A 19,993-nucleotide genomic window follows, 5' to 3' on the forward strand; every position below is an offset into this window, starting at 1 on the left:
GTCGAATCGGTGAACAATTTGCTGGAAAGATGATATGGGACAGGGTGGCCGCCGCGGGTTATTTGAGTCTTTCATCCTTCGCACCTGCGGGGGTGCCGTTAAGCGAGTCAGATAAAGCTACAGGCAGAGAGCCCTTCCTCCAGGGTGGTTGTTGAGCTTGAGGGTGGTTGAGTTGGTGCATCCTTGATAGCGACAATGCTACTAAAGCCCAAAAGAGCAGGAGGATTGATTCCGTGTTAGTGAAAGGGAAGCTTGAAATCAATCGGCCGGACCTTAGGAGAAGCCACATCTGGGGTGATTGGCCCGCAACGTGTGTCGTGGTGAACTCTTGTTGTTGGCTTATCAGTGCTTCGGTAGTCTTTTGGAGGCTTGACAGGGCTATCTTGATCGAAGAGCCTTGGCTCAACCTTCTCACTGGATTCATCAACCACAAGAAGACACGCTTTGATTCGTGCCGTGTCCGAAAGATATGCATGTTCGCCAAATAGTTCTGGAGATGGCCGCGGGGAGTGTCCTCGGCCGTATATTCATCGGCAGGAAAGTACTGTACCGTATCTAGTTGGCCCTGATCAAGGCGATAGATCATAGGGCGCTATTCAACGAGAACCGCGTGGCATGTTTGTCTCGATTCGCAAGCCCACATGGAGTCCAAAAGATAAGAACATGTAGCAATACATCGCAGATCATAGCGAAGCAGCACGAGGTCCATGGGTGCTGACCTTGCTACAGCTTTCATCGGTAGATGTCAGCGGAGAGGAAAATCCCGAGTCAGGAAAGGCGGGGTAAAATGACCTGATGTCGAATGGCATTCAACAATGATCAGAGCCCATCAAAGCCCATCAGAGCCTACAATAATCTAAGAGAACGCCGCAAGAGGGGAAAAGGTCTGGACATGTCGGCAGTCTGAGAGTGCGATACCGCATGGGCTGACTCTTTGCTCATCGAGTGCTGGCATTTAGCGATTGGCGGGCTTCGGTACCCGAGCTGCAGGCAAGCAAGCGAAGATGAAACGAAGGGGGATGGGAAAAGACTGAAACATCTTGGAGGCTGGCCATCAGGAACAATGGAGAATGAGACAACGACTCTGCGCATGCAATCGACGTGAGCATCATCTTGCTACAATGTTATTGGGCGCAGGTAGACAAGTCACGGCCAACCACCGAGTATCGTGGCGAACCCGCGACTGCGGATGTTTTGGATATGGTCCACTTGAATACAGAGACACGACAGCATCCTCCATCCTCCCTACTCAGCCTCCATGCAACGTACGTCGAGACCATATCACAGTACTGCAGAGTTTCCTTAGCTGGCATGCCTACAATCAGACCTTTGCAAGTCAAGACAAGACTTTCTGAATACGATGAAATGGGTGGCTGGATGTTCCTGTTGGCGGCCGCAAAGGAGGACAACTATCGATAAGAACATGGGCGGAAGATGCCCCAGCAACAAGCCATCCCGCCGCCTGGTAAGCCCAAGGTTCGAGACTCAGGGGGGCCGCAGCCATGCCCACAGCCAGCCGCCCACCTGGAGCCACCAACGGCACGCTTGGACATTCGATCTGACGCAGATTCCCCTGCTTTTTGGTGGACCGTTTGGACGCTAAGCAAGCCACAACTGCGTCAATGTTTGGCGATCTCCCTTTCAATGCTCGCCTCCATATCCAATTCCTGATTCTGCGCATGTTCCATTGAGATCCCAGAAACACCTGCAGTTTGAGTGACTTTTCTACACAGTCCACTGTTTTCGTTGTTCACAGATCACCAGACACCATACCCTTGTACCACGAGCCTTTCTCGCTTTGAATTCGAGACGCACTTCGCTTTTGTCGCTAGCGCTTCTGAACCTTGAACTGTCTGCTCCAGCCCGCCGTTTTCTGCGATTTACTGCAAAACAGTGCTTGAGGACCGACAAAAGACTCGCCGATTCGCACAACTGCCTCGCCGGATTGGCCCTCTACGATCTTCACCAATCCTCCCTCACACACTGGGTAAACGGCATACTCGGTGGCTAAGCCTGCTTGTCCCAACGACCACAAACACTTTCCGCGCTCATGGCAACGACCGCATAAGCCCAACTTACTTGCGATAGCTGCCGTTGTGGCAATACTGTCCACGTCCTCAAACCATGGAGAACATACATCCTCAAGTATGGGCAGTCGCCCACACTCTAGTCGCCCGCAATGAGACCAACTCGACATCGACAGCAACCACCGAGAGCCGGCCAGGAAGTTACAAAGCAATCGGTCTCAGTTTGGCTGTCGCCTCTGGTCTGTTCATTGGTACATCATTTGTGCTGAAAAAGACGGGCCTTCTCAAGGCAAACGCGAAATACAACGAAGAAGCGGGCGAGGGATATGGTTATCTCAAGAACTGGTATTGGTGGACAGGGATGACCTTGATGATTGTGGGCGAAATCTGCAACTTTGTCGCCTACGCTTTCGTCGATGCCATATTGGTCACGCCCCTGGGTGCCTTGAGTGTGGTGGTGACGACTATCCTGTCTGCCATCTTCCTCAAGGAGCGACTCAGTTTCGTCGGAAAAGTTGGCTGTTTCAATTGCATCATTGGCAGTGTGGTTATCGTCCTGAATGCGCCTGAGCAAAGTGCTGTTGCTGACATTCAAGAGATGCAACACTTTGTCATTTCGCCTGGCTTCCTCAGCTACGCTGGGGTCATCATTTTGGGCTGTACTTTCGTGGCTCTGTGGGTGGCGCCACGTTACGGTAAAAAGAGCATGCTGGTCTACCTGAGTATCTGCAGTATGATCGGTGGCCTCAGTGTGGTCGCGACTCAGGGCCTGGGAAGTGCAATCATCGCACAAGCGAATGGAGAACCGCAGTTCAACAAGTGGTTTCTATACGTCCTTTTGGTCTTTGTCATTACGACACTGGTGACTGAGATAGTCTATCTCAACGTGAGCATACCCTCCGCGATGCCGACGCCGCTGCTGACCTGATCTGCAGAAAGCTCTAAACATCTTCAATGCCGCCTTAGTCACACCAACCTACTATGTGTTCTTCACTAGCGCCACCATTATCACTTCCGCCATCCTATTCCGAGGCTTCAAGGGAACCGTGGCCTCGATTATAACGGTGGTCATGGGCTTTTTCCAGATTTGTGCCGGAGTCGTGCTCCTGCAAATGTCAAAGTCGGCCAAGGATGTTCCAGATGCAGCAGTTTTCAAAGGCGATCTCGACCAAGTCAGAGAAATAGCAGAGGTCGAACAGCCAGAATCCGAGCCAAAGGCCGATGCCATCCGTGGTACCGCCGCTTTGATCAGGAGAATGTCAACCGCCCGACGGAAGTGGGAGCAAGAAGAAGCAAGGCGACTACATGAAGACAAAATGAAAGACCACCTGGAGCCGGTGCGCGAGAACGAAATCGTAGAGTGGGATGGCCTTCGGCGCCGAAAGACAGTTATCGGCGAGCCCGGCGCGGCACCAGCTGTTCGAAGGAAGACTGTGCATCCTCCATTAGGGATGTCTCAATTCCCTGAACCGAACGACGAGGATGATCCTGAGCCAGGGCCTGGCTTCTTTGAACATTTACGCAGTCGTGCTCAGACTGTCATTCACAGTGCGACACCGCACCAATCGAACCCGATGCCTGAAGGTGGTCTGAACAGTCCCTTGCACCCCGTCGCTCTTACGGACATCAAGTTTCCGCCTTCACAGATAGACTCGCCTATCGTCCCTTACGGCCCGGGTAGCCTCGAAGACGCTCAGGAACGGATATATGGCCTCCCTCGTGGTGAACTTCGACACCAAGATACCAGGGCTGGAGTCGTTCAGCCTTCACCTCGGTCCAAGCCGCTACCAGCGAAACCAACCCCGTCACCGGGCCTGAACCCTCCCCAGGAAGCAAGGCGACAGTTCTCTTTTACCAATTTCCTTCGCCCGGGATCTCGTACACCGAGCAACGACCAAGCAAACCCTCGTCCACCTCTCCGGCCACGAACCAGTAGCACCAGCCACGAGCAAAAGCGAGCCATCAAAAATGCTACCGAGGAGGAAAGACTGGGCCTGGTTAAGGGTGATTCTCACGTTGCTTTGCTTCAACCCGAAATGTCCCACTCTCCCGAACGTCCACACCAGCCCATCTCTCATTCCCACTCCCAGTCCACTTCCGTCAGTAGTGTGGATGATCACTATCACTATCAATACCCTTCTCCTTCTCTACGTTCTCTGTCAGATTCTGACGAGGATGACGGATGGCAGATGACGAACTCTACGAGCGCACCGATCGGCAAACCAATGTCGAACCTACCAAATCCCGTTCCGGCACTCAAGACTCCAAGCACTCGGCGGAGACCAAGTCCACCGAGGACCTATCAGCCTCAATCAGTCACGAAGAACACGCGAAGCAATCCCATGGAACACCCACTTCCGGGTATGGTGGTGGGCGGCGGACCGGGACAGGGCAGAGTCGTGCCAGCAGCGTCAGACCGTTCCCAGAGTTCATTGACGAGCCCTTACCAGACCGGGACACAGACTCAAGGTCCTGGTTACCAGCCGAGAGATTTCGCGCATCACCAAGGTCGAGCTTTAGAGGAGGATCTGAGACGGCGCGAAAGCCCGGTTGATACCACGGCGCCTGAGCGGACACGGGGTGACAGTCCTGACGACTACGATTCCAGCCGGAAACGATTTGAAGAACAAAGTAAACGGGAACGAGAGGAACGTAGGCTAAGAGCGACAGGATTGCGTCAAAGCTGGAAGCCGCCCACCCCTTGATCGAAACAGCTTTGTCTAAAGGCCTCTGGCCTACGATTGTAAATTATACATGTTGTTTAGCATCCATGAACCCATCCATGACCAATAGAGAGAAATGATCAAAGAACTACTCGTGTATCCCTCGTTGTCTGCTCACTCAATATGATTAGTAATGAGGAGGACCTGGAGTACCTGGAGCCAGTTCGCAAGGCTTGCCTCGTACTGGTGCACAGCCCCGAGTCCGTCCATGGCTTCGGTTCACTTTAAGTCCGAATATCCGTGCTGCGTCGAGCCTTTTGAAGGTCAGAGCCCGTTGACGGCCCTACCTGTGAGGCGTTTCCCAATGGACTTTACCTTGTCAGCGCGTACCGGAAGGGGAAGGAAGTCTTGTTGTATCGTTCTGCATTTACCAGCGATAGAGCCGCACGAAGATGGCTGATTCCCCAGCATCCGACAGTTCCCAAGGGTCCGCAGACGACTCAAACGCCCAACAGGCGACCGCGAAAGCGCCGGCACTCAAGGACAAAGAATGCCACTTCTGTCACCAACACTTTACCTCGTCGTCCCTAGGTCGGCACCTTGATCAATTTCTCTCCAAAAAGAAGCCGGATGGTATACACGATGTGGAAGAGATCCGCAGGCTGCGTGGTGGGATCACGCGGCGCACAGCACGAAGCTCGCGGAAGGACAAGGATAAGAAAGAGCAAGGCGATTCAGTATCCTCGCAAGCCTCTCCAGCCCCAGGCATGCAGGTGGACGCTGTCCCGACCAACATTACCGACTTGAATCGTGTTCCTCCTGGTGGAATGCATGTCCGGTTGAACAGGCTGAACTGGCAGGCGACGGGAGTGATCACTGACCCAACCACGCTCGATTCACCTGTTACTGCCGTGCCTCCCACTCCTGCAGCTTTGTCAAGTCCGTCAGGCGTCAAGCGAAGCTTCTCTACCTATGTGCAAGACCTGAATCCTGGATCCAATGCTGAGACGACCCGCGCACTCGAACTCGCTCTACGGGAAGTGCTCGATTCTTTGCGCGCTGCTACGAAGCATGCCTCTCCGCAACCATCGCCCTTCAAATTCGACATCCAGTCTCAGACGTATCCTTCTCTGTGCCTGAAACTGCTCCCCGCGCCTGCCACTCTGTTCCAAGTCTCGCCGTTTTCCACCCCACAATCCATACCGATTTCGCCTCCAGGACCTGACCAGCTCCAACCGCTCCGACAGAAGCTATCTACGACGATTGACTTCTGGAAATGGCAGGCCCTGCGACTTTCGCAGCCAACCACCTCCAACATCGCAGAAGAAGCGGACTTTTTGAGTCGGAACGCGGCCCAATGGACCGAGTCGACGCTCAACCACCTCGAGGTCTGCTACCAGAACTGGATGGTGCATCCGATCGAAGTGCGCAATCTACTGTGGCAGGTCGAGCTGTTGAGGTCATACAACACCGAACAGCAAAGGGTGGCGGAGCTGGAAGAGAAACTCGAGTCTCTGCAGCAGGAAACCAATCAGCTCCAGCAGCAAGTGGAATATTTGTCCCGCTGCCAGTGGCCCAGGGAGATGGCGCTGTGGCCGCCTGAGCGGAGGACCTTTGGACCCTCCATGCGCGAAGAGTTGCGGCTGATCAATCTGAACAAGGTACCTGGCGCTGAGGGGCCCGAAGAATTGGTCCAGGTGTCGGATAATGTCAACACCAGAGGCGATAAATGGGACTTTGACAGGCTCGTCAGCAAGTGGAAAGCGCATATCCGAGAGGACAAGAGCAGACGAATACCGCAGAGTGTCACGCCAGCAGATGGCGGTGCGAAAGTCGCCGACTTGAAAAGGTCGCAGACCGAACCTGGAGTTAATGGGCTGTCAAACGGGCAATCGCCTAATCACGACGAAAGACGGAAGAGTTCGAGGAGTCAGAAGGGGAACATCAATATAGTGTCTGATTTTTAATGAGTAGTATTATTCTTTCGAATGCAGTTTGTACTCTGCAAAATCATGTCCAGAGGGATCCCCGTCCCATTTTTGGTGTCGATTCTTTATATTCCACCGTCCCATTCCCATTCCCATTTCCGGTCCCAGATAATAAATTGTTTACAAATTGAAAATCGCAACGCTAGGGTCTTTTCATTCTCGTCAAATCGTAGTCAAAACCAAGAATCTCGCTCGTCCTCGAGCCGTAGCAGGCCGGAAATCTTCCTTTCACCGGATGTTTCCTCGGCCTGAGCAGGAGTCTTGGTGTCATCGTCAAGTTGGAATCGAACATGGAGAGTCGTCCGCGTCATTCTTCTTCTTCGTCCGCCTCCTTCTCTCTCTTCGCGAACATGCTGACTCGGTTCTGGATCGCGTAGATCGCGTATCCGACAATCGCCAGTACTACGAACAGCACGATCACGATGATCGCTATCACGTAGTTCGGCTGCATAGTGGTCTAGGGGTTGTGGAGTAGACTGCGTCCGGACGTGGTTGCTGACTTTGCGATCACTCGAGGCCGGGACAAAGGTGCCCAGAGACGACGGTGCGCTTCGAGCGCGTTTGTGCAGTGACTGAGGTGCGGAAAGCACTCGGAAGCGGACAGGAGGCGGTGGACTTAGGCCCGGGCCTTGTGAGAGGGAGGAGCTGTTGGGAAGGTCCTTGATGGGTATTGGGTGAGAGTGATAGCTTCGAGGCGACACTGGTCGCGGTGATGTCGGCGACGAGGGAGAGGGGTCCAAAACAAAAACACGACGTTCAAGGGCCGGTGGAGCAATTTTGAGAGATATATAGAAAGTGTTTCGAAGGGGGGAGAGGTGGTCCTTAGTCGTGGTCAATGAGGTTGGCAAGAAGGGCCTGCGGTCAGTAGCGCGTGGTAGGATGGTGATTCGTTAGCAAGTCAAGCTTGAAATGGTTTGAGATGGCTGTACGGAGTGAAATGCTGGAATGTTAGCAAAGAATGAGCGGCAGCATAAGGGTACATGTAGCAATTCGCAGATTGGACAACCAGCCTCTTGAGGATGTGAGACATGATGGCTGGTAGAGTGATGGCGAGATGGTGAGATGGTTGGTCGAAGTGGCAGGACGAAGAGATGATGTTTTCGCACGAGGCTGGGAACGGATGGGTCTGTCTGACGCTGCCTTCCAAGGTTGTTTCCGGATGATACTGCCAAAGTAAGGAGCAGCCTTGGCATTAACGAGAAAACACTTCTGTCAGACAGAAGAGTCTGTCAGGCGCCGACTGTCGATCACCCGCGAGGCTGGCTAGCGAGCTAACTCGCCCAGTTAACCAACAACTTGAACTTGCAACAACACATCCAACTCAGTCGATATACTGCTCACATCAAGTAGGAAGTCTGTCTCAACTAGACTTGCACAGCATTTGCAGCGAGTTCAAACATTATCAGTAGTGCAACATGGACTGCACAATCAGCACACTCCCCGTCCAGCCAACAACCGCAACGCATCCATGGCCGCTTGCGGCACACGAACACCGCTGAGGTGTCAATCTACTGAGCTTTTTGAGATGACATTTTCGATACTCAATGTAACAGGTAAATCGCAATTTGATCCTCCTTTTGTTTTCAGCGCAAACCACTTTTGCGCAAATTCTACCGCCGTGCCTCTACTGAACTGTGTCTCTCTTCGTGCCGAATATCTTTGTGCACTTGGCTAATAACGCGGTTGCTATGCTTTGTTGGAAATCGACCTCTTCGCGGCCAATTAAACCCTGGCAACAAAGAAGATGGACAGTGATTTCTTCTCATGTCCCGCATGCGCTCTCTTTGAAAGTCTGGGACTCGACAAAGAAGTCCCGCTCCGGCTCGTACAAAATGATCACCGCAGGCGCCGGCTCAAAGCCACCAAACACTACCAGGCTCAAGCGCTCCTCCTACAACGTATAGCCATGCTCCCAATCAATGCAGGCAATGTCGCCAGCAAGCCGAGTCTTGATACATCATACTTCAGTTTCTCTGCCGATGAGAACATGCGATCTCCGAGAACACCTACTTATATCCCAGATACTCCATCGCCGGAATTCATCGTGCCACTTGATCACGCCAAGATGATCATCGACTCAAGGTCTGACCTGTACGGCAGTACCGCGAAGTGGAGCCCACCGCCTGAAGAGCCGATGGCCTGGGTTTGGATATGCCATTTGTGTCATTCACGATATTCACTCGGTGTAACACGGCGCTGTCTGATTGACGGCCATTATTACTGCTCCGGCGAAACCGATCGTCCGAGTCTTCGGAAAAAGAGGAAGAACAAGAGCTGTTCCAGCGAGTTCGACTATGTGGCCTGGAAGGCCTGGGGAGAATGGCGCCGAAAGGCTCTCCAGACCATCAAGAACCCACGAGTGCCGCGGGGCTGCGAGAATTGTGAATTTCCAAGTCAATGTCGATACCCATCGGAACCTCAGCAAACGAGCACAGCGAAAGTGGATGAATCTTCTTCTCAGGACCCGTCGCGGAAGGATAGTAAAGACAAGGAACCAACTATGAAAGCAGCCATGGAGCCGACCTCCAACAAGAACATCGACTTCGACCAGATTCTGAGCAATATGTTCCACAAGGAGGAGAATGTGAAATCGAAGGGCTCGGAGGGACAAGACTGCGGCTCAACATCTCGCAAGAAAGGCAGTTCGAAGAAGAAGACTTCGCAGAAAGGACTGATTCCTTCACTGGAAGAAGAAATGTCAAGGGAAACCGCAAGGCTGCGTGAGCTAGTAGGGATGGATTTGTGGAGTACGCTGCAGGATGTTGAGCTTGGAAAAGCAAAGGTTGAATAGTCCAGCTGTCTGGGTCAGATGCGAATGGATAATCAGAAAGTCCTTCTTGCCCTAATGGTTCCTGAGGTGCATGAGCCGCTGGAGCATGTTTAGGTGTCTGTCTATTATCTACTTCCCAAGGAGTCCTCCCACATATTCGGCGATAGCGAGCATCTTTTCTTCTGTGAACCTCCTCCCGACAATCTGCACACTGACATGTGCGCCATCGTAAATGTCGGCGTCATAGTCGTCGAACGCCTTCTTGTCTTGGTCGTTGATGGGCGAGTATCCCTTCGAGTATTGATCCTTGGTCTTGTCTGCAGTCGTCACTGGCAAAACTACAGTCGTGTAGTCTAATCCATTCACGAAGACACTATAGCCGTAGTAAAGATATTTCTCTGGTCTGGCCGCAGGATAGGGTGCAAGAGGACAGATGAAGCCATCGACAGGCTCGCCGGTACCCGTCTCTTGGGCAGTGCTGTTCCAGTAATCCAGATATTCTTTTTGGAATCGCCGCTTGGCAACATTGTTGGCTGCAATTTGTGATGCTGTCATTTCTTCTTTGGGTTTGTCTCCAAAGGCCCCTTTGATCTGAACCGCCATTGGCTCTCCAGACAACGCAAATGCACCGTGGACATCTTTCCCACCGTCGTAAACCCACGTCTTCAACGCAATGTCCAACAGTCTTGCATGCGATGGAGGTTTCCACTCAATGATCTTGTGTCCTGCTTTGCTCAATGCTTCCGCCACCATCGAAACGGCTCTCGCAACGGGTGGCTGAGGATTGACGATGCCATCGGATTCCATGACTCCAAAGCTGAGCTGGCCTTTGCCTGAAGATGACTTTACAATATCCAAGATCGCTTGCTCTTGAGAGTCTCGCCACGGCATGTCAACCACCAAGGGGTCGTGTAGCCAAGGCTTTTGCGATAAGATGGCTTTGGTTAGTAATTTGACAGACCGAGCAGTGGTCGCAAGCGGACCGACGACGGACAAGATGCTGTTCTGGCCATCCATGCTGTTTGCCATGCCTTCATACGGAAGTCTCCCGGCTGTCGGACGAATACCGTACAAGCCGTTGAAAGCTGCTGGAATGCGAATCGATCCCCCAATGTCTGTGCCGAACCCTCCGGGTGAGCCCCTCAAGCTTATCAGAGCTCCTTCGCCGCCAGAGCTACCGCCGGAGCAGAGATGGCGGTTCTTTGGATTCCAGGTGTAGCCGATGATGTTGTTGACGGTCTCGCCGGTCATCAGAGTATGAGGCACGCTAGTCTTACAGTATAAAACCGCTCCCAGCGCCCTTAGCTCCTTGACCATCTCGCTCTCAAATGTCTTCTTGCGTGGATCATCAGGAACTCCTTCGAAAGTGTCAATCCAGCCAACGTAGCCCATCGTGGTCTCGACACCCTTGACGTGAAATTGATCCTTCAGCGAAACGGGAACTCCGTGCAGTGGGCCGATCGTCTTCTTGTGTTGTGCGTAGTAGTCGTCCAGTTCTTTGGCCGAAGCAAGAGCGGCGTCGAAGAAGGTCTCGTGGAGGCAATTTACCAGCTGGTGAGCCAACGAAGCTCGGTGGCAGAATGCTTCCGTCACAGATACTGCAGACCAAGTGCCAGCGGCCACCATTTCGGAAATTCCAACGGCATCGGTCTCGGTGATCTCGATCTCATTCTCATTCAGGAATTGCTGGATATACGGACCCGTGACATCTTTTTGCTCTTCGACCGATGGAATCTTCTGAAGGCGCCATTTGTCCGGGATCGAGCTCAGGATAGCTTCTCTTTTCGCTTTCGCCCGCGATTGCCAATCGGTGACCATTCTGATGAAGGACTGAATCAAGCACCGTAGATGGAGCTGAGTTGATAGTTGACACCTGGATATCGATCGCTATCTAGGAGCTGCGACAGACTGAACAACTCAACACTCCCCGCTCGAAAGGAGGAATATATCTGGGAAGGTAGGTGGGGAGCCGGGAGACGCACATCTCCACAGAACGAATCCGAATCTCCTGCCTTTTCGGGAGCAATTCCGGTAAACAGGGCAATAGGCAGACGTCTATCTGTGCGTATTCGGAATTTCTAGTTCACTTTTCCTTCATCTGCCGCACGTTGAGGTTGATGCGTTTGTTCTTCATCCATCCATGCCATTCTTGGTATTTTGGTTCATTCGAGATGTCCGGCCACGCTTGTAGCCAGGGTGGGCATGTGCCGGCCACGATCTTCGGAACCGCGTGCCAGGCATATCTAGACCGCCCCGACATCAATATGGCGTCTCCTGATCTCAAGCGAATAGTGGCGACGTCGGTACCATCGTCATTCCCAGCGAGGAAGATACCATCGCAACCGATGCTTATGCTGATGAGGTCTCTGTCACATTCTTCGCTGACGTCTCTGTGTACACTCAATGTATCACCGGGGCTGTAAAAATTGACAATCGCGGCTTGGGCGTCAACGGTGGGAAAGAGAATCTTCAGTAGCGTAGCAATATCAGAAGGAAAGACTGGCGGAGTCTCGTCAGGGTAGATTTTGTTCGTCCAGTCGTATTGTCCTCCCAGCGTCATCCATCGTAGCTTCGAGTCGAGCACCTGGCGATAGGTAATAGGCCGATGGACTGCAGGATCTTTGGGTACGAGATATGCTTGTCTGTCAGCGCTGAAGAAGGAGCACGAGCTGACAGCATCACTTCCATGGACCTCCCCTTTCGAAACAGGATATTCGACATCATAGTGCAGGTATAGATTAGTCTTGTGAACTCGATTGCTCAGGTCACGGTGCAGAAGCTTCTCCAGCAAGGCAGTTTGCAAATGAGGGGTGAGCAGAGAAGGAAATACGTATAAACCTACTGACGTTAGAGGCTCCCTACAAAGATCACAAGCATCAGGAGCGTACCAGGCAAAGCGCTCATTTCGAAGGCCGCCCCGGGCAAGAGAGAGTCTTGGATGTGCAGTAGGTCTGGGGCCTCAGTACCTTTGGCAAATTTCAGCTCCAGGTCTTGAAGCGCAGCCTTTTGAATCTGGTCTGATGGAGCAAGGAACGTGACCGAAGCAGGATCCGGATCGCGAGGGTCGATTATCCCACGGTCAGACTCGATGGACTCAAGAGACTGTTTCCGCCGTTGCTTGAAAAGATCTTTCATCGACCCAGGTGGCACAGCGTGAGCATCATGAGATCCGCTCACCATCTTCCACAACAACAAGATATCGACGAAGCAAGTTTAGAAAGGCTGCATCGATCGAGACCTGTAGTTGTGCACGGCTGTGGAAGTTCCAGGTCCGCTTTCGTGGTGGTCGGGTTTGCGTAACCATATATTTTTATTTTTGGGTCGAGTTTGACATGCTTGGATCGGTGGTTTCAATCGGAAGGATCTTCTTTTGGAGCGTTCTCGTAGATTTCCAAATGCATTTCCTTCTCGCCCGTGAGAGCTACCCAGCTAGTTACCCAGGTACTGTAGTCCTGCTATCATCTAATCGTGGCTGGCATGTTATTTTGTTTCATCTGCAAGGCGGCCCTCCGGCTAAATATCGGTCCAGCTCATACTATGTATCGAGGTCAGTACCTAGGTACCTAACTGTGAACGCTGATGAAGCCTCCACGACCCTCACAAAACTTGCAAAATGAGATGTACTTCGTCGTCCTCGACGCTTTGAAAGCCGTGAACAAGCGCCTGGACACGTCTCCATTAATTCGTGCTGTCGATTATGACTGCGCTCTTAGCTTTTGGCACCTTTGCCATCTGTGACGTCGCTGGCGCAGGAGATGGCACAAGATGAACATGAACAGCATTACCTGAATCCTCGAGCCAGTGTACGTAGTCATTGACAAAGCACGAGTCAGGCATACTGACATTCTTGCCATATAGCTGCGATACTCTTCCTACATTGATCCGTCGACAGGCGCGAGACTGAGCAGAACCTTTACCCTCCGGAGCTATGGCAAGGCCAATGATGGACCGGGGCGCGAAGAGTCCGACGAGACGACCCCTCTCCTATCCCAAGCACTTCCTTCTGACGGCTATGTACCTCCATCGAAAGCCGGGGCTCTGATGGTCAAGAGCAAGGAGTATGCGACGCGACTCAAGCAATTTATGCAGTCCGATACAGGGAAGGGTATCTTCAAATGTGCTCTAGCATACCTCCTCGGCAGCCTTGCAACATTTGTTCCTGCATTGAGTCAGTTGTTTGGTCGCCAGAACTCTAAGCACATGGTCGCCACCATTACAGTCTATTTCCACCCTGCCAGGTCCCTTGGGAGTATGCTTGATGCCTTGCTTCTCGCAGCGTTGGCCTTTCTCTATACCGCAGTCGTCTCTCTCCTCAGCATGACCGTTGCCGCTTTTTTCGCAGATGTTGTTGGTCTGATCGAGCTTGGTCATGCAATTGTGCTGATCCTCTTTGTCGGAGGCGGCTTGGGATTCGTGGGTTGGGTCAAACTCAGGAAGAATGATCCTCTCGTCAACATCGCTTGTTCACTTACATCCTTGGGCCTGATCACTATACTTACCAAAGAAGGAGCCATCCAAGCCGGAGATTACTCTTTCAAAACGATTACTCAGATTCTGAAAATGATAGTCGCCGGTGTGGTCGCAACGATGCTGGTATCATTCCTGATATTCCCCATCTCGGGCCGTGCAAGGTTGAAGAAGAACATCCTCGATGTCACGGACACACAGTCCGACATGCTTGCTCTAATAACGAGCAGCTTTTTGTCGGGAGATGAAGCCGAGCTTGAGAACGGCATTATTTCTGGTGTCACTGAGCGGCACAAGGAAGTCTCTGGCACCGTCAACCAGAATTTGAAGGAAGCGAAATATGAGCACTATTTACTCGGCACGGAAAGGCAAGCTATGGTCGAGACACGGCTTGCACACTGCATACAGCGCATCTCTCAAAGCATTGGTGGTCTGAGAAGTGCTGCAGCAATGCAGTTTGTCGTCGTCAAGGAACCCCCATTTGGATCAGTCTTCCGTTCCGAAGGTACCGCTGGACTCACACACCTCTTCTCTCCGGAAAGTCCTACTGCTGGTGGTGACAGCAGAACCTCATTCCACAACCTCTTTCCAGTGTCGTCTTCTCAGGTGCCACAGGGCGAAAGGTTCCAGTCTGGTGAACAGCCCTTCCGCACCCCTGCACAAATTTTTGAGCTATTTATCCAGAATCTAGGTCCAGCCTTGCGATCGCTTGCTTTTACCTTGAAGGAAATCCTCGACCACCATCCATTTGACCCCGCGCAATATTACGCCGTTAGCACTAATCCCAAGTTCAAGATCAGCCTGGACCGTGCGATCGACCTGTACAAGGACAGTCGTCGGAAGTCACTGGCCGTCGTATATGGACAGAAAGATATGGATCGTTCCCGACCCCTTGCGGTGCAAGCAGATTGGGAAGACGCCGCGGCTTGTTGTGGGCATTTCTCCTTTTCTTTGGTCGAGGTTGCTGAATCGGTCAAAGAGTACCTGAATATTCTGGACGAGTTGCAACTCGAGGTTGATGAGCATCCATCCGGTAGGACATGGAACTGGTTGAAATTCTGGCAATCAGACAGTGACCGACACCAGCTGCATGGCCTCGACCCTGATTTTGCCCAAATCGTGAAGAAGACAGACGAACTTGATCTCCAGTTTTCGAATAAGCCACTGAACATGGCCCGGCCTTACAACGAGGCTGCCTGGAATGGTCGGGCACGCATCAAACGAAAGCTGTTTCACAAAATCTACGATGCGTCCGCCCTTTTTCGGCGTGCAGATGTCAAGTTCGCTATCAAGGTCGGCTTTGGTGCTATGCTATACGCGTTGCCGAGCTTTCTACCCGCAACACGTCCCATATACTCACATTGGAGAGGCGAATGGGGCCTATTGTCTTACATGCTAGTGTGCAGTATGACAATAGGCGCATCCAACACGACCGGCTACTCGCGTATATTGGGCACATGCCTCGGCGCCGCCCTAGCAATAGCGGCATGGAAAGTATCCAATGACAATCCCTTCGCTATGGCCGCCCTAGGGTTTTGCATGGCGTATTGGACAGCCTACATTATTATTGGCAAGGGCAAGGGTCCAATGGGACGCTTTATCATGTTGACATACAATCTCAGCGCATTATACGCGTACAGCGTCATGGCACAAGACGATGATGGCGATGGGGACGAAGAAGACTCTGGAAATCGTCCTCTGATCGTTCAGATCGCTACACACCGTGTTGTGGCAGTCATCTCCGGTACCATCTGGGGTCTAATAATTACGCGCCTCATCTGGCCGATATCTGCGCGACAAAAACTGAAGGACGGACTGTCATTGTTATGGCTGCGTATGGGGCTGATCTGGAAGAGGGATCCACTGGCCGCCATCACAGACGGCATGCACCCGGACCGGTACATGAATCTTCGCGAGGAGTTCTATCTGCAAAAGTTTCTGGCTAAGCTCCAGAGCCTTACGGAAGCTTCCAAGAACGAGTTCGAATTCAGGAGACCGTTTCCACATGCAACCTATGCACGTATCCTCAAGAAGACGGAAGAAATGCTAGGTGCCTTCCACGCAATGAACGAGGTAATTCTCAAAGACGCGAATGCCTCGCCTGGAGAGGAGGCGCTACTGAAGGCGACAGTCGATGAACGAGCACAACTATGCGGCAGAATCAGCCACTTGTTCAGCGTCCTGGCAAGCTCCATGAAGCTCGAATACTCAATCGCTAGCGACGCGTTACCAAGCATAGATCACACGCGGGACAGGCTGTTGGCTAAAGTGTTTGCATACCGACAGAGTGACGGGCAGGAGCGGAAAACCAATGATGAGGACTACAGCTTGCTGTACACGTATGCTTTGGTTACAGGGCAACTGAATCTCGGCATACAAGACGTGCTGAAGGACGTGGAGGAACTCTTTGGTATCGTGGACGAGGAAGCGCTTCGGCTTGAATGAACCGCCATTGACCCCAAGTCACAAAAGTACTCGTAACCTAGAAATAAAAATGTCCTTCGTGCTCACTTCTTCTAAAAATGGTCCTTCTTCGTCCCTCCAGAATGTTGCTGCCTGGTATCAAGACGTGGCCTCGTGCGGAGATTGGTGAAGGCACTCCAGGAGCCAGGGTGGGAGTACCAAGTGTGCAAGTACTACTCATTGTGGCCTCGTTCACACGATTCTCGCCCACATTGCATTAGGCGCCCCAGGCCGGGAGCTCGACTACGGCCCAATTGCGATTAGTGAGGCAGTGCCCAGAGAATCAACGTCAGTTAAACGCGTCATTCGCTCCGGGCGCCGAGCCGACTCCCCACAAGAACGCCCCGACCACAGCCTTGCCAGCGGTGCCAGCCTACATTCGTACCGTCGTGAGGCTGTGGGTATCACTTGCGTGGCTGTGTCCATATAAGTCGGTCGGGCCTGCATCGCAGTGCAATATGTACTGATCGAGCGCGATTTCTACATTGCAAGGTCACCGTTTCGAAACGTCTCTGACCACCACCTCGCTTCAGCAAGAATCCCAAGTCAAGTGCGAAGGCTAGCATCTCATGCAAGTACACAAATAGACGGACAGAAGATGTTGGATGAGAATCTCCCTAGTACGTGCGCCTCTATCATATCCTACTGGCTGCTCTGACGTGAACAGCCTTTGTTCTCAAGCCGTCAAAGGACAGACCGAAACAGAACTCGACGTTCTTTTTCTCTCAGCATGGCGCCGATTTTGAGCCTGCCTACACCCTGCGCCATCTCGACCCGGAGCAGTACGCTTCTCGAAATCGATATGCCGTCGCTCTCTACGATGCCTTCAATCCTGATGTCCTCTATGCGGAAGTCCTCCTTATTCCAGAATGGACGCAACCGCCCCCAGTCTCCGAACAAGCCAGACTGAACGGCGCAGTTCCTCCCCCTCCCGAGCCTATCCTCCCTACAGAATTCGCGATACAGTTATATAATCCAGATCAGCAGGTGATGGTCAGGCACAAACCAGCAAGCTGGAACACTGCGGCGTGTTGGGAATTCGAGATGCCTCAGCAGACATTCCGAGCGCCGTCTACCTCAGCACTAGATCGGGGCCAGCATGACCCTGCCGCTTCTGAGGTTACACCCATGGTCGGCTTCAAATGGAAGAAGGATAGCAAATTTTCCAAAGATCTAGCATGTTTTCTTTCTGGGAAGAGCACGGATATCGTCGGTAGCAAGTCGAAAAGCAAAGAGCCGGATATTACGGTGTCGATATTCAAAGGGTTGAAGGAACTCACACTGTACGAACCCAACCTACAAAGAGTTGACATCGAGGACTTAAAAGGGTTTGAGGTTGTCCTATTGCTAGGAGCCGTGGTCATTCGTGACGTGTACTTTGGTTCCCTCAAGGAGACCTTCAACATTTCCGCAGCCGGAAAAAAATCCAACCCTACGAGTCCGAACTCGGCCGCCGCCGCACTAGCCACCGGTGTTCGTCCTCAGACGGCTTCGCCAACCGCTTCTCAAGGACCAACCCGCGATCCGCGCGTGCCTCCGACCGATCCAAGAAGTCAATGGGAGTTGGACGCCGAGACCACTCGCTTGCAGAGACAATTTGCAGAAGAAGAACGGGCCAAGCGATGCCGGGAAGAGGAAGAAGAAAGGAGGACTAGACTCTTGCTAGAAAACGAGGAGAAGGAACGACGTAGACGGCAGCAGGCTGAAATTGACCTGGAAACTGAACGACTCAAGCAATTGTATGGCCATGAAGACGCCCATGCACGTCCAAACTTGCCGCCTCGAGATCCGCGACAGCAAAGACATCACTCGGAATCATTGCAGACCGCGTACCGGCAATCTCAGCAAGGCTCCCGGCCAACAGCGCCCTACGCCAACGCATGGGGTGGTTATCCTGCAAGCGGCCCCAATAGCGGCCCATACATGTCAGGCGCGGCTTCTCAGTCGACCCTGCTCACACCTCACACTTCACAAGCACCCAATCTGAAACAGAAGTCGAGCATTTTCAATTTCCGCCGGCGCAGCGACCATGATGCAAACAAATTGCAGAGAAAACGAAGTGCCGTATTCTGATTTTATCCGAGCTTCCTCTTTCGGCAGGTACATCAGACCCTGGAATGCGATCGGTCAATCTACCGACAAGTCCGAGTCAAACATGTCATCATCTTGAGAACTTTGAGGACACACTTCATTCTGCTCCTCAGTTCTGCTTGCATCGAATTCCCTCTTGACTGATTCAACTCCTCAGCAGCCAATATTCGAACATGGCGGCTTCTTTGGGAAAGCGTATTGTCTTCACAGGAGGATCTGGTAAGGCCGGGCGGCATTGCATTCCCTACCTTCTCCAAAATGGTCATCAAGTCCTCAACCTGGATCTTGTGGACTTTCCAAAGGACCATCTACCAACTGGAACGTCCGTCTACACGATGAAGTGCGACCTCACCGACGGCGCTCAAACATTCAACGCACTGTCCTCGCTATTTTCCATGGACGAATATGAGCTGCCAAAACATCCTGGACCACCAGATGCAGTCATCCACTTTGCAGCATACGCACGCAACATGATAGTGCCCGACAGCGAGACTTTTCGTGGCAATGTCATGAGTACCTATAACGTCATCGAGTCTGCCTGCAAACTAGGAGTCAAGAAGATTGTCATCGCCAGCAGCGAAACGACATATGGAGTCTGCTTCAGTCAAGGAGATGATGATTATCATTCTTTTCCGCTTGAAGAGGATAGCTATGATCGCAATCCGATGGATACCTATGCCTGTTCCAAGTTGACCGGAGAGCGCATTGCGCGCACATTTTCCCGGCGATTTGGAAATGACATATATGCACTGGTCATTGGCAATGTCATCGAACCCCATGAATACGAGCGAGACTTCCCACGACACGTTGGCGAACCGGAGACGCGAAAAAGGAATGCCTGGAGTTATATTGACGCACGGGATCTTGGGCAGATATGCGACTTGTGCGTTGCAAAGTCTGGGTTGGGTTTCCAAGTTTTCAATGCGACGAATGATACCATCACCACCTCGATTCCTACGGAGGAATTCTTGAAGAAGACATGTCCGAACACACCGATTACTAGAAAAATGGGTGAATGGGAGGCACCGTTGTCGAACAAGAAGATCCGAGAAGTTCTGGGGTTCAAGGATGTTCACGACTGGCGGAAATACTATACTCATAAGGGATGAGACCAGCCATTACTGCGTCGTTAAGAAGATAACGGCCAGCTCTTGGTTCCGATCGAATGTGATATTTTTGTACCAAGGCTCGTATGGGAAGAAAGGGAACATGAGGTCAACCGGTATAATCCATGGCCGGCGGTCGCCCCGAGCAGCAATCTCTGGACGGACTTGCTTCTTGACTTCCAAACATCGCGATGACGCGAACCGTACAACCTGGTAGCTGAGAAAAAACTCGCTTGGACGTTGAATAAATGATCGTTCAATCCGTAGTCTGATCAATTTTTAAAGGCGAATAGTAAGGAGTACCGGAAGAGTTGTACGTACCTGAGCTGAGCTGAGCTGAGGTGTTTGTGTGTGGCAATTTCGCTGCGTGGGGTGGCATGTGGCTCGGTCCCAGCCACTCAAATCCCGGGACGCGACA

The 19,993-nt window shown here is 52.2% G+C and overlaps 9 protein-coding genes across 9 annotated transcripts; 6 read left to right on the plus strand and 3 right to left on the minus strand.

Annotated features, from left to right (window-relative positions):
• Positions 1–4: 4 nt before the first annotated feature.
• Positions 5–604, minus strand: PV05_06132 (uncharacterized protein). The gene has a single exon (XM_013462723.1). The coding sequence runs from the start codon at positions 584–586 to the stop codon at positions 59–61; it is 528 nt and encodes a 175-aa protein (XP_013318177.1). The 5' UTR covers positions 587–604; the 3' UTR covers positions 5–58.
• Positions 605–1,686: 1,082 nt separating this feature from the next.
• PV05_06133 (uncharacterized protein) lies at positions 1,687–4,844 on the plus strand. The gene is made up of 2 exons (XM_013462724.1): positions 1,687–2,913; positions 2,963–4,844. Exons 1-2 carry the CDS (start codon positions 2,125–2,127, stop codon positions 4,730–4,732), a joined length of 2,559 nt encoding a protein of 852 aa, XP_013318178.1. The 5' UTR covers positions 1,687–2,124; the 3' UTR covers positions 4,733–4,844.
• Positions 4,845–5,020: 176 nt separating this feature from the next.
• Positions 5,021–6,746, plus strand: PV05_06134 (uncharacterized protein). The gene has a single exon (XM_013462725.1). The coding sequence runs from the start codon at positions 5,143–5,145 to the stop codon at positions 6,655–6,657; it is 1,515 nt and encodes a 504-aa protein (XP_013318179.1). The 5' UTR covers positions 5,021–5,142; the 3' UTR covers positions 6,658–6,746.
• Positions 6,747–8,053: 1,307 nt separating this feature from the next.
• Positions 8,054–9,647, plus strand: PV05_06135 (uncharacterized protein). Its single transcript, XM_013462726.1, has one exon. It carries the CDS (start codon positions 8,423–8,425, stop codon positions 9,467–9,469), a length of 1,047 nt encoding a protein of 348 aa, XP_013318180.1. The 5' UTR covers positions 8,054–8,422; the 3' UTR covers positions 9,470–9,647.
• On the minus strand, positions 9,578–11,266 carry PV05_06136 (uncharacterized protein; the record flags this gene model as incomplete). The annotated part of the gene is made up of 1 exon (XM_013462727.1): positions 9,578–11,266. One exon carries the CDS (start codon positions 11,264–11,266, stop codon positions 9,578–9,580), a length of 1,689 nt encoding a protein of 562 aa, XP_013318181.1.
• Positions 11,267–11,531: 265 nt separating this feature from the next.
• On the minus strand, positions 11,532–12,583 carry PV05_06137 (alkylated DNA repair protein AlkB; the record flags this gene model as incomplete). Its single annotated transcript, XM_013462728.1, has 2 exons — positions 11,532–12,286; positions 12,337–12,583. The coding sequence occupies 2 exons, from the start codon at positions 12,581–12,583 to the stop codon at positions 11,532–11,534; spliced, it is 1,002 nt and encodes a 333-aa protein (XP_013318182.1).
• A 449-nt stretch (positions 12,584–13,032) lies between these two features.
• Positions 13,033–16,421, plus strand: PV05_06138 (uncharacterized protein). The gene is made up of 2 exons (XM_013462729.1): positions 13,033–13,251; positions 13,307–16,421. The coding sequence occupies exons 1-2, from the start codon at positions 13,204–13,206 to the stop codon at positions 16,358–16,360; spliced, it is 3,102 nt and encodes a 1,033-aa protein (XP_013318183.1). The 5' UTR covers positions 13,033–13,203; the 3' UTR covers positions 16,361–16,421.
• Positions 16,422–16,976: 555 nt separating this feature from the next.
• On the plus strand, positions 16,977–18,451 carry PV05_06139 (uncharacterized protein; the record flags this gene model as incomplete). The annotated part of the gene is made up of 2 exons (XM_013462730.1): positions 16,977–16,998; positions 17,046–18,451. 2 exons carry the CDS (start codon positions 16,977–16,979, stop codon positions 18,449–18,451), a joined length of 1,428 nt encoding a protein of 475 aa, XP_013318184.1.
• Positions 18,452–18,642: 191 nt separating this feature from the next.
• PV05_06140 (uncharacterized protein) lies at positions 18,643–19,578 on the plus strand (the record flags this gene model as incomplete). Its single annotated transcript, XM_013462731.1, has 1 exon — positions 18,643–19,578. The coding sequence occupies one exon, from the start codon at positions 18,643–18,645 to the stop codon at positions 19,576–19,578; it is 936 nt and encodes a 311-aa protein (XP_013318185.1).
• Positions 19,579–19,993: the final 415 nt, after the last annotated feature.

This window comes from Exophiala xenobiotica, assembly GCF_000835505.1.
Source record: "Exophiala xenobiotica strain CBS 118157 unplaced genomic scaffold supercont1.3, whole genome shotgun sequence".
Classification (NCBI taxonomy): Eukaryota; Fungi; Ascomycota; class Eurotiomycetes; order Chaetothyriales; family Herpotrichiellaceae; genus Exophiala; species Exophiala xenobiotica.

Coding starts and splice junctions, on each gene's coding strand:
- PV05_06132 (XM_013462723.1), bottom strand. CDS start 586: ATGATCTATCGCCTTGATCAGGGCCAACTAGATACGGTACAGTACTTT.
- PV05_06133 (XM_013462724.1), top strand. CDS start 2,125: ATGGAGAACATACATCCTCAAGTATGGGCAGTCGCCCACACTCTAGTC. Junction 2,914..2,962: donor CTGAGATAGTCTATCTCAAC/GTGAGCATACCC, acceptor CCTGATCTGCAG/AAAGCTCTAAACATCTTCAA.
- PV05_06134 (XM_013462725.1), top strand. CDS start 5,143: ATGGCTGATTCCCCAGCATCCGACAGTTCCCAAGGGTCCGCAGACGAC.
- PV05_06135 (XM_013462726.1), top strand. CDS start 8,423: ATGGACAGTGATTTCTTCTCATGTCCCGCATGCGCTCTCTTTGAAAGT.
- PV05_06138 (XM_013462729.1), top strand. CDS start 13,204: ATGGCACAAGATGAACATGAACAGCATTACCTGAATCCTCGAGCCAGT. Junction 13,252..13,306: donor ACCTGAATCCTCGAGCCAGT/GTACGTAGTCAT, acceptor CTTGCCATATAG/CTGCGATACTCTTCCTACAT.